This window comes from Nomascus leucogenys, chromosome 15 (genome assembly GCF_006542625.1).
Source record: "Nomascus leucogenys isolate Asia chromosome 15, Asia_NLE_v1, whole genome shotgun sequence".
Taxonomy (NCBI): Eukaryota; Metazoa; Chordata; class Mammalia; order Primates; family Hylobatidae; genus Nomascus; species Nomascus leucogenys.
The window spans coordinates 75057247-75069910 of record NC_044395.1 but is presented as its reverse complement, the minus strand read 5'-3'; the positions used below and the strand labels follow the sequence as shown (position 1 = coordinate 75069910).

General features: G+C 43.5%; 1 protein-coding gene across 1 annotated transcript in view; it reads right to left on the bottom strand.

Moving 5' to 3' along the window:
• The window catches only part of SPON1 (spondin 1), a 314515-nt gene that overhangs the window by 132141 nt on the left and 169710 nt on the right, over positions 1-12664 (bottom strand). Inside the window, exon 6 of the mRNA XM_003254969.4 lies at positions 9510-9658. Within this exon, the coding sequence (XP_003255017.1) occupies positions 9510-9658 (149 nt within the window). The remainder of the gene's footprint in view (positions 1-9509; positions 9659-12664) is intronic.

Sequence of the window (12664 nt, the reverse complement as noted above, 5' to 3'; positions counted from 1 at the left end):
AGGAAGCCTGTGCCAGTTTTGTTAAAGAACAGGCATCACGAAATCACTCTGGCAGCTTGTCCTACTGTAATCTGGATTTGTTTGAAGACTCAACTGAAAGCAAACAAGAGGTTTCATATGACTCAAATCATACCTTTCAAACAATGTGTTCATTTCTGTATCGAGTATCTGTGACAGAATCTTTATTTGACTCCTTACCCTATCACCACTCTGAGTGTCATTTTATTTCTACCAACCACAAGTACCCACTTACCCATACTACATGGGAATTCAGCCTTGAATGAGGTGGGGGAGAACAAAGGAGGTGTGTGTCATCAATGTAACCCAAATAAGGTTGGGCACCACGGGGGCCATTTGCAGCAGGGTGACACACCTAAAAAAATAGACCCAATCTGACTCCCAGAAGCCTTGAAAAAGTATTAGAGGTATTTGCTGAAGGTTTCTTGAGAAGGCAGCAAAGGGAAAATGACATCACACAATATTCTGCAAAGTATACTGCTAAAAGTTCTCTTTTGAGGTTTCCTCTTTTAGAAATCAAATTTACTCAAAGTCTTCTTTGGGTTTTTACTTTTTATTTATTATTATTATTATTATTTGAGATGGAGTCTCACTCGCTCTGTCACCCAGGCTAGAGTGCAGTGGCACAATCTCAGCTCACTGCAACCTCTGCCTCCCAGGTTCAAGTGATTCTCCTGCCTCAGCCTCCTGAGTAGCTGGGATTACAGGTGCCCGCCACCACGCCTGGCTAATTTTTGTATTTTTAGTATAGACAGGGTTTCAACATGTTGGCCAGATTGGTCTCAAACTCCTGAACTCAAGTGATCTGCCTGCCTTGGCCTCCCAAAGTGCTGGGATTACAGGCGTGAGCCACCACGCCTGGCCTAAAAGTCTTCTTTGGATCTTTCTTTCTCCCTTTTCCTGATCTTTATTCTCTAGTAGATTCTACCTAGCCCAATTTATGTTTTCTTTCCATTGTATTCCCACCCAATAAAACTGAAATACCCTTTTAGAAGATGGGAGGAAAAAAGGGTTCTAAGTCCTTCCAATTTAATTTTTTTGTTGGAATAATAAGGGTAATAATGAGCTCATACTCCAAGCCATGCTTTGTACATGTATTATTTCATAACCAACAGAGGTAATTCATATCCTCATTATTGTTTTTCAAATGTAAAATCTAAGGCTCAGTGAGCTTAGGTGACCTAGTCAAGGTCAGAGATTTAAGAAGCACAGGTTCTCTACTGTTTTCATGGTTCTTAAGTAACAATGCAAGGCAGCAGGTGGCAAGGGTAAATAAGTGGCCTTAACAGTGCTTTGGGACCCCATACTCTTTCTCTGACCTCTGCCTTTCCATATCCTTGTGTTTAGGCCTAATAATGTCCCTTGATCCCACCTCAGTTGCTAAACCAAACTCTAGACCCAGCATTTTGTCACCCAATTGGTGCAGCTCTGAACTCTGGGTTTCTGCTGATCTTCCCTCTTCTTTCTTTAGTGCTCCTGAACTTCTTCCCTCTTCAGTGCCCCCCCTCTTCTATAGGACTGAAATCCTGCCCTGAGCTCCTGTCCTTTGGCTAGGGCCCTGCAACTCAGTCTAATTCTTGCCCATCCACTGCTGCCCTGAAATATAAATTTATCTTCTACCTTCAGTTTCCCCTGCCTTTTTTTTTTTTTTTTTTGGAAACAGGGTCTGACTCTGTCGCCCAGGCGGGAGTGCAGTGGTGTGATCATGGCTCACTAAAGCCTCTGCCTCCCGGGCCAAGTGATCCTTCCACCTCAGTCCCCCAACTGCTGGGACTACAGGCGTGCACCTCCATGCCTGGCTAATTTTTGGTATTTCTTGTAGAGATAAGGGCTCACAGTGTTGCCCAGGCTGGTCTTGAACTCCTGAGCTCAAGCAATCTGCCTACCTCAGCCTCCCAAAATACTGGGATTACAGGCATGAGCCACCACACCCAGGCCTTCAGTTCCCTTTTTAGTATAAACTGCCCTGCCCACAGCCACTGGATGCAATAACAGGCCGGATGGTTCTTTACATAGAGGTGGCCACTGGATTGGAGTAAGGGTAGATATCTGATGCAGGGGGCACCATTGCCCAGGCTATCCAGTGATCAACCTGTTTTTCTGGTGCTTCAACTAAGAGTCACCAAAACTGCTCAGCTAGCTATGAGAAGCCAAGGAGGAAGATCCTATGGTTACCATTTGGGGCCATGTGCAACCCAAGTAAGCAGAGGCAGCAGCTCTGTTGAGAAATAGTCGGGGAGAGATTCACATGGAAGGGCATGGAAAAGACCACCTGACGCTGGGGACAGTGTGGAGGAAGGAGAGAGAGTTAGTGGTCGTCTCAGCCTGATGCCTTCCAGTTCCAGCTCTCTTGAGGCTTTTTGTACTCTGCACAAATTTGTGTTCTCATGTGTCCTACTTCTTTCTACAGTAAAGTTTCCTTTGTTCTTAAGTTAGTTTCAGTGGGTTCCTGTTACAATCAAACGAGACTTCACTAAACCACCTCTCTCCTTAGGTTGGGAGCCACATTTCTGCCCCTTGGCTTGTGTCCTGCTACATTCAGAAAGATGTGCTCCATGGCTGCCTCTAGGGCTGTTCTGGAGGTGGCATTGAACTAGCTCTAGCGAGCATCCTGATGAGGCTGTTCCAAGGAAGGGAGGGAGCATGCGCAAAGCAGTGAGTTGGGAATGGGCGTGGAGTTTTACTGTAGCTCTTTCTATATTTGAAGGCTCAATTTATGCCCTTAATTGCTTATGGTCAACTTTGGGAAAAAATGTTAGGGCAAATTGGGAGATGACACTGTCAAGTGGGGATAGGAGGGGCAGGCTGGGGCAGAGCCTGGGGATGCTGAAGTAGTTGAAGTAGATGGTGAAGGAGTTGTAGCCTCATCCTCTAGACCTTTTCATGCTGAGAAATGACACGAACTTGAAACATTAAATTTTCTAGTCCTGCAGGGGCTTTAGGTCTTAGGACAAACCCCTCATTTTACTGATAAGGAAACAGAGGCTGAAGAATGAAAACATAGTAATGATAGCTAACGATCCAGCAATCTCTTTCTAAGGGCAGGCTCTGCTCCAAGCACTTTACACTTGTCGGCTCACTTAGTCCTCAGAATGACTCTACGAGGTTGACACAATTGCCATTTTCATCTCATAGGAGAGGGAACTGAGACACAGAGGGGTTAAGTAACTTGCCCAAAGTCACATAGTAAGCAGGGGATGGAGCCAGGATTTGAACTCAAGAAATCTTGATTCAGAGGCAATGCTTTTGGACATTATACATCACTACTTCTCATAAGCATGGAAGATCACTGGACCTTTATTATTATAAATAAAAGCTGTGGAGTGTGTGTGTGTTTGTGTGTGGTTTTTCCAAACCGGATGAGGCAGCATGTCATGAATCATAGAAAACACTCGAAGTCAGGCCATGGTTTTAATTAAAGAAAAGTGATTAAAAATTTAGAAAACAAAAAATCAGAAAAAAACAATAGTTTAGTAGACATATGTCATCTCCAATGATTTAAAGGAGATGAGAAAAGAAAATTCTCAAATCTTTTCTTCCAGTTCCTGGAGCCATATAAACTGTTTCAACTTTAAAGAAAAAGAACATCTGCTTTTCTATTGCTTCTTATGTCACAGGTGGTGTGATGATCCTGTGGGCTGGTTCAAGTCATCCCCCAAAGCAAGGTCTCCTGAAGGTGAAATAATCAATGCCTGTATTAGGGTCCACCATTATCTGACCTCTTATGGTCAGGAAAGCCTTGAATCCAGAGAAATATAAAAGTTGGAATGATTTTTCTAATGGATTTTTAATAAATGGGTGGCTCTTCAAAGCTCAGAGTCTTATGTAAGAACCATTCATAGCTTGCTTGTCAATCAATTCAGATATTTGTTAGGTGCTACAGATATTAGTTGGATACCTGAAAATGTGGAAAACTGAACTGACACAAAAAGTTCTCTCTCCTTCTACAAACAGACAGAAATGCTGGACAAATATAACAAAACACATTACAAAAATATGTAAATGAGTTTAGAAAAACTGCCCAGATGCCAGAAATGGGGAGGAAAATCTAACTCAGAACAGTAAGCAGGAGCTAGTGCGTGGTGAGCTGTTGGGGCCCTGGACTAGGATACAGGCCCCAGGAGCTGGAGGCGGGGGTTTAGAAGCCCATGCATGGAAAGAAGGGGAAATCTTGAGCCAGTGAGAAGTGGGGCACGGGGGGGCACGCCTGCATACAGTTGGATGTTTTAAAGGGCTGCCCTGTTTGTGAATGGGGCATGAGAAAACCCTCCATCAAGCATTCGGGAACATGGCAAGGAAGCTTGCTTCTGCCCGAGACACCTCCAAGAAATGGAACTCCCAATCTCTCTCATGCGTTAATGCAGGGTCTAGATGTATACTAGCTGTGCAGTGGGCAATTCCAATCTGAGAAAGGACACAAAAACTTGGGTGGGACCAGGAGAAGAAAATACAAAGTCACTGTAAAGACACCATGGCTTGAACCTTTTTTCCTCCAACAGGAAAAAAAAGAAAAGGAAAAAAAACTACTGAGGCTGAGTGTAGTGGCTCACGCCTGTAATCCCAGCACTTTGGGAGGCCAAGGCGGGTGGATCACCTGAGGTCAGGAGTTCGAGACCAGCCTGACCAACATGGTAAAACCCTGTCTCTACTAAAAATACAAAAATTAGCTGGGCATGATGGCGGGCGCCTGTAATCCCAGCTACTCAGGAGGCTGAGGCAGGAGAATCGCTTGAACCCAGGAGGCAGGGGTTGCAGTGAGCTAAGATTGCACCACTGCACTCCAGCCTAGGTGACAAGAGCGAAACTCCATCTCAAAAAAACAAAACAAATACCACTGAAGATGATCAAACAATTTAAAACCAAAGAAGAAACTAATGTCACTGAGAGAGCAGGTTCAATGAAAAGTAGTCTCTAAGATTATGAGAAAATAGAATAATCTGAAAGAGACAATTAGACATATTTAAAATTATAGAAGAGATAAAAGTAGCCCTAATGAAGGACTAGAATAGTGGAAAGAAGCAGACGTGGACTGGAAAAGGAGACTCCAGCAGAGATGAAACCCAACAAGGCCCTGCGCAAATGTGTGTCACATTTCCCCAATGGATGCACAGATTCCCCTAAGGAAATAAGTACTTTATATGGAAATAGTCATGTATGTGCCTCTCCCACTTTGTGAATTTCATCTGAGCAGAGACAAAGTGGTCCTGTAATCAACTCTCCAGCCTCCTTTTGTGCCACAATCCCCTCACTATCCTTGTGTCGCACTAGTCTTTTTTTAGTTCTAAGCACAATAAGGTATGTTCTCCCACAGGCCCTTTGCACGTGCTGTTGTTAGCATCTAAAATGATTTTCCCCTACACTTGTCTTTTGGGTTTCTGCTTCATGGTCACTTGTTAGGGAGACTTTCCTTGACCAGTTTATCTAAAACAGGCCCCTCCCTACTCCTAATCCTCTTTATGGCACCACCACCCTTGTTGGTTTCTTTTCACTAAAATATATATATATATACACTTAAATATATATATACTTAAATATATATATACTTAAATATATATATATACTTAAATATAGAGATATATATATATATAATTTTACATGTTTTCCTTTTCTCCACTGTTAGGATGTAGGCTCATGAAGGAAAGGAGTTTTCTTGATTACTGCTGCATCTCCAATGCCTAGCATATAGTAGGTATTCAGTAAGATTACCAAATGAATAATAAGTTCAATAAATATTTATAAAGTTATAAATATGGAAGAAGCAACATCTAAGCTAAGTCCTGAGGGATGAATAGGAGTTCACCAGTTAGAAGGCTGCTGGAAGATGTCCTGGCTGAGAGAAGGTCCAGAGGCAAGAAGGGCATGGCCCTTTTGTGCAGACTGAAAGAAGTTCTGTATGCCCAAATCTTAGAGTTGCAGCAAGAAATAAAATTGGAGAGGTAAGACAAGGCCAGGACATAGAGGGTATTCAGGTTATGATAAGGAATTTGGACTTTATCTTAGGGTCAAGGAGAAGCTATTAAACATTTTAAGTGGGGGAGTGGCATGATCTGATTTGTTTTTTATAAAGATGGCCCTGGGGCAGCATGGGCAATAGGAGGAGAATCAGAGGCAGGGACATGAGGAGGCTAGTGCAGCAATTTAGGCAAGAGACAAGTGGAGGGAGGTGGTGATGAGGGCCGATTGAACTGGATGAACTTAAAAAAGAAGGCACAAGTTTGGGTGTGGAGAGATCAAGGATTCTAGCCTGAATAACTGAGTGAAAGGGGCATCATCTTTGGGCCAGCATCCAGCAGAGAACCAGACACTTAGTAAACATGCCAGAAATATGGGCTTACTGAAGTAGAAATGGTCTTAGTGGGATGAAGTGTTTTCATAACGAGTATTCATAAGCTCACTTTCCACTCCCACACCAACCTACAAGTGTGATCTATCATTTCCTACAGCCCCCGCCTGCCTTGGATTACCCATTTGTGACCTGCCAGGCTAGCCATAGCTCAGTATTTCTAATTCCCAGTCCCCAGGTGTCCTGGCCACCAGGACACATTTGCCTTTGTCCTTCCATGAAGGGGTGAGCATTGTGGCCTTCCCCAGCCCCAGCCACTGGAGTCACTACTGCCAATAATTCTGCTGTAATTTTTCATTAATTTTCTTGGTGTTTTGCAGTTATAGTAACATTAAAATTTATACTCAACAGTATTACTATAACTTCCACTATTAATGGGATTAGTATTTTTGTTCATTTGTGCTTGAAAGCCATTAGCAGAAAATTTACCTCCAACAATATCTATTGTGATTCTTCATGCCCTTGAAACTTGTAGTGAGCTGTAAGTTTATAATAAGAGAATGCTGGTAAGCATATAAATGTCTTTCTTGAGAAAAGAGGGTTTTTTATTTTCATCATGGCTGGACTCAGGTTCTTTGACAGAGTGATTGGTAGGATATAAAGTAATAAAGCCTGAGAACACTGTGTTAGTTTGCAGATGTTTTCAAACAAGTTTCTGGTTATTCAGAAGACACTTTTGTATTCTAGGAGGATTCATATTCTTGCTTCTTTTAATGTTGTTTCTTATCCGACTTACAAAAAAATATAATCAATTGTGGGCTTGCGGGGAACAATATTTAGAAAGACGAGTTATTTGGAATCCTGAAATCACCCTAACCAACTGACTTTCCCAGGAGCTAGGGAACCTGAGGCACTGTTAGCAGAGGCCAGATTCAGAGGTTGGCAAGAGGAATTTCTCTATGGGGCAGCTGTGTGGGACAGGGAAAGTATACAGGTAGGCCTGGCTTCATAGGCAGGTGACCCGTGCAATCTCACAGGACCCCATGTTATGAAATTCATGGTATTGCCATCTTGAGATTCTCAACAAGTATTGAACAAGTGGCCCCAGGTTTACACAGAGCAGATTATACATCTAGTACTGTCTGGGCTTTGGAGCCAGACAGACTTGGGTTTAAGTCCTGGTATTCTCTGCTGTTGACCATGCCTTGGTTTCCTTATCTGTAAAACTGGGATAATAATAGCATCCTCTCAGCCTAGATGTGAGGGGGGCTAAAAGTAGATATCCAGCACCCACGGGGCCTGAAAGATGGTGATAGGCACTGAGATATTCTCATTCCCATGTGTGGTACCCATAATTAAACTTATTATTATGACCGTAGGTCTGAAACACTAGCCAACTGGGATAGGCAGACAGACGTTGCCTGTGTGGTAATACAAGCCAATCACAGGCATGCTGATTAGGAACATACTAAAGAACTATTTCCTAAGAGGGACATTCTGAGGCTGGCAGTGGTGGTGGTGGGGGGTCCCATCCATGAGTTTTCAATCGTTTTATTGGTATGACACATGTCAGATAATGTTCACCAGCACAATATAGTTCCAGTTATGTAGGATTCCTGTGGGATTCTTTCTTTTCCAGAAACCTCTCAAGAAAGCCAACAAGTGAGACTGACATTATTATGAAGATGCCCTTGACTCTGATGTAATTAACTGGCAAACTTTAGTATTTCAACTACTATTTGTAAGAAAAGGTTTTCGAGATTCCACACCATGGAGCTTGACAAATCAGGGAGGCATAATTCCATACTTGAGAACTGGGAATGTGGACCTCCAGGATCCCAAACAAGGGTTCCCCCATGATAGGCCAGACAGACTAGCACCAATATGAAGCCCTGCCTGACTTTGCCATAGGCTGAAGGAGTGATGCCAATTATGAGGCATGGCAGCCAGAGTCAGAGAAACAGAGCACAGTTAGATAGATCATCTTGGATGAATAGCATGCACTCTTAAAACATCTGGTCAAACATCTTTTTTTCCAAGAAAGGAGGAAAGACTTCAAATCAAATTAATAAGAAACATAAGCTCATTCTGGGTCATTTTTCGACTGTAGTCCAAACTGATTCCTCAGAGGATTTGTAGCAGGAGTCAGAGTGACCTTTGTGGCATCCAATTTAGGGTTTGTGGGCAGCTTGGAGTCCAGATGGTAGGGAGCACTACGGGCCTCAGCTGTGCTTGCCCTGCTGTGCTGCTCAGGCCTCTGGGCACATGTGCACTGTGAGATGGGGTCCCTGGTGTTTCCTTAGCCTCCTGCATTGTCTCAGGAGATGTGGGACAGGAGCACAGGGAGGGCAACAGCCTCTCAGTGACCTGTGTTGTAAAATGATCACATCCCAAGCATGCTTTGCTCTTTCCTTACTTTCTCCAGAGCACTTGGTGGGCAGTGGGACATGCTGCCTTGTGCTCTCTCAGGCTGGACGGGCTTTTGTGGGTAGTGATGGCTAAAGCTGCACTGCCACATCTTGCAGCAAACCACCACTGAGCCACACGGCTCTTCTTCCAAGGTTCTCTCATTAGCCTCTCTCTGGTGTTAACCTGATTAGGCTTTTGATGAAGGACGACGGCACTGTCAGCCAAATGAATTGACAAGAATTATGGACTTTTTCTCCCTTATCTCACAGAGGTATCAGTGAGGGCCTAGATAATGGGACTGCTCCTGGGCCCACACAACATAGGACACAGAAGATGCCTCAGTTCATAATGATTATGATGAACGAATGACTAATTTATCAAGTACCTCAAGACATAGTTGCAAAAAGCACATGCCAATACACAAACATTTATTTTGGGGGTTTGGCTGGACAGCTTGACTATTAATCCTCTGACCTTCTCAAAGATCACAGTAAGAAAACCTTAATTCACGGCTTTGACTCTCAGGAGACTAGAAACAAGGCATCCCAGCAATGTGGCCACAGCAGCAGCATTTAGCACAGGCTGAAGAAAACATGAATGCAGTCAGGGACAATCTGAGACAACAAAACGGACATTTGTGCCTCTGTCTGTCCTCTACTTAATATAAAAACCCCAAATTCAGCAAATAGATTTTCTTCCAGCACATTGTACTGCAAATTTCAAGCCCCTGGGAAAGATATCTAAGGAGTGCTTTGACTGCATTTCTGTTATTTGGTCATTCTGTGATTTTTTATCTTACCTGTTGTCGAATTTCTTCCTCCATTTTCACGGGTGAGCCCAATTCTGCAACTTGTTTGACGCCTTCACTGGCATATCCTCCATATTCCCACAGTACATAATTCTTGGAGTGGGATCCTCCGATGATCGCAGACCAGTGATTGGCCCGACCTGGGAAAGCCAATCAGGAGGCAGTTATCAGCATGGCTGTGGCTGAAACATGAGTCCCTTAAATGATGGGGAGGATGCGTAATTGGACATCGATTCAAAGAGCACTGACTAAGCACCTATTCTGTCTTAGGCCTTGTGCCATTCAGTGATAAGACTGAGTTCCTATAAGCAAATAGGTCTTGGGAATGTACAGACAGGTCAACAGCAGATGTTGAACAAGACACAGAGGCAGCCCAGAGATGCGTTCTCTCTAGGAAGGTCTCAGAGAAGGGGATAGTTGAAAGAATGTTAAAGGCTGATCATATTTGTAAGGCAAAATAGAGTAGGACTGTTCTGGCAGACTCCCATCCAAGTGCTAACCAGGCCCGACCCTGCTTAGCTTCCGAGATCAGACAAGATTGGGCGCATTCAGGGTGGTATAGCCATAGACCAGACTCAGAAACATTAAATAACACTGTGTGTTTGGAGAGTCATAATTAATTCAGCATTGCTGTGTCACAAACTGTCAAGGGGAAAGTTAGGAGCTGATGCCAGGGAGGTAGGAAGAAGCTGGCTCATGAATGGCCTTGCTCTAAATGCTTCAGGAGTTTGGATGTCATGTGAAAGGATCTGAAAACCACTGAAGGGTTCTGGCAGAGGAGTGATATAATTGCACTTGAATTTTAGATAAATCATCCGGACAGCAGTGTGAAGAATGCATTGGAGAGAGCACAGTGGGAGTGGAGAGTTGGAGAGGTAAGCAACGAGAAAAAGATAAAGAAATGTGTGGGGACCAGCCTTAGAAGTAAACATGGTTGATTTCAGCTGACTTTTATGTACATTTCAGTACAAGTGGCAGGCAGGTTAGCTATATTTAAAGGATGGGATAGACAGTTTGAATATGTGGAAGTGACCAGTCCACAGTGGTTTGGTGAAGATCACGTGGGATGGTAGCTGCAGTGGGATGTGGGAGGGAATTAATGCACAACACAACAGCATGTGAAAACAGAGTAAGATCTGGGCTGGACCAAGACAAAACTTGACTTGAGGATTTTATTTAAGTCCCGGAGGAAGAATGAACTGATAGTATCAGCACCCTACTGGATTTGTTTTTTGCATGTGATGAATATAGATGCATATAAATTTATTATTGACTAAGTTACATATAATTAGTTCATCACAGGGTTGGCTCAATTCTCAGCCATTCTTTGGTTGGTTAAACAAAGTCTCAAGTTAAATAACATTTTCAGGCATAGCGAAGAGGAAAACTTCAACTGGGTGAACCCAACTGACATTTTCAGTTTCCCACCCTGTGGTCCAGAGTGGGCAGAACGCTTCACCCCGGCACCTAAGAAAGTGGTTTTGAACATGGCCTGGTTCTGTTTACAGCTCTCATTGCTTCTCCATGGCCCTCTGCTCCAGGGGCACATCAAGAACATAGGTGTAAAGCCAGGCTGCACCTTCCTGGGCTGCTGAGGTCAGCCATGGCCCAGCCCACGCACAGGACATCACCATGTGGGTTTGCCCAATTGCTTGTTCATTATTTCCTACACATAAATGGGAAAATGCAGACCCCATGTTTATCATCTCTCATATCCCTAGAGTAGACAGACAGAGATGCTGCCAGCTGTTTCTCTAACTCATTTCTTGGGTGAAGAGAGTCCTAGCTGTTGTCAAAGCCAAAGTACACTCGTGTAGGGGCAATGGCTGGTAGCCAGTAATGGCCCTAGGTTCGTGATGTGCACACAGTGAACCAGCTTCAGAATCTCTTGCTCTCCCTGCCCTTCTCCACAAAAATACTCCTTGTTCGAGGCCTGTCCTGCCTACAATTCTGTATCTTAGTGCAGAATTACCATATGCTCTTTGCTCTGTACTCTCCTCTTGTTTGGTGTAGCCAACTCCCCTTCCTCCTTTATAAAATACTCAGAAGTTCCTCAAGACCACCACAGGCCAACCTAAGCTTTTGTCTTCTGTCTTGCCATAGGACAAATCACATTTATTATCGCTGTTACAGTCTGTTATCTCACTAGGCTGAACATTTCTTGAGGGAGACTGCCTTCAGCCCAATATCTAGTGCTGTGCCTAGTGTGTTGCTAGTGCTCAGTATATGTTTCCAGAAGCATTTCATCCAAACAATCAAATGGGAGGGCAGCAGTATATGCACTTCACATAGTTGGGAACAGGCTTGCACAGATTTGATTCGCTGTGATTAAATTCAAGTCTTAGTTCAGCAGAGTTCCTGACACCCGCTAGGCTAAGGCAGTATCCTATGTGCTGTTAAAAAACAAAAAGCAACAACAAAAAAGAAAGGCATTGGTCTTAGAGCTAGCAGACAGGGACTGAAATCCTAGCATTACCACTTACTGTCTTTGTAAACTTGGTTAAATTCAATTACTTTATTTCCCTGAGTCTCAGTTCCCTCGTTTGTAATTCAGGGATGATAATGCCTACCTTATCAACCTATTATGAGAATTAAATTAAATTAAATTATTTAAAAGTGAGATGATATATTGAAATCACTACTGGCACACAATAGACAGTCAATAATTATAGTTTCTTCCTTTCATGATTGTTAGGGAGGCTACAAAACTGAGTAAAACATGAAACCTGCCTTTAATTCAGTATAAAAGAAATATGTATGATAAGATAATGGGAACATGCACAATCATAGGGGATTAGGGGAGGGACCCAGATGGAGCTTTCTGGCTTATTCATGTAACTTCCATTATGTGCCAAGCACAGTGGCGGGCCTTGGACACTGAGGAGGACTGGATATGGTGTTGCCCTGAAGGGACTCACAGTCTGGGGGCAGGGGAAACAGATGGATAAGCGGATTAATTACAATCCACTGTGGTCAGGGTTATTTATAGCACAAGAATGCAGAGCACAGAGGATGGAGCAGCTAACTCCAAATTCCCCAGATCCAAGGAATCAAAGTCCAAAGGCACGAGTGCAGAGAAGCAGGCACCTCAAGCGTGGGACCTATCTTTATGGTTCTCACTCTTAAATAAAATTTAATTACATAAG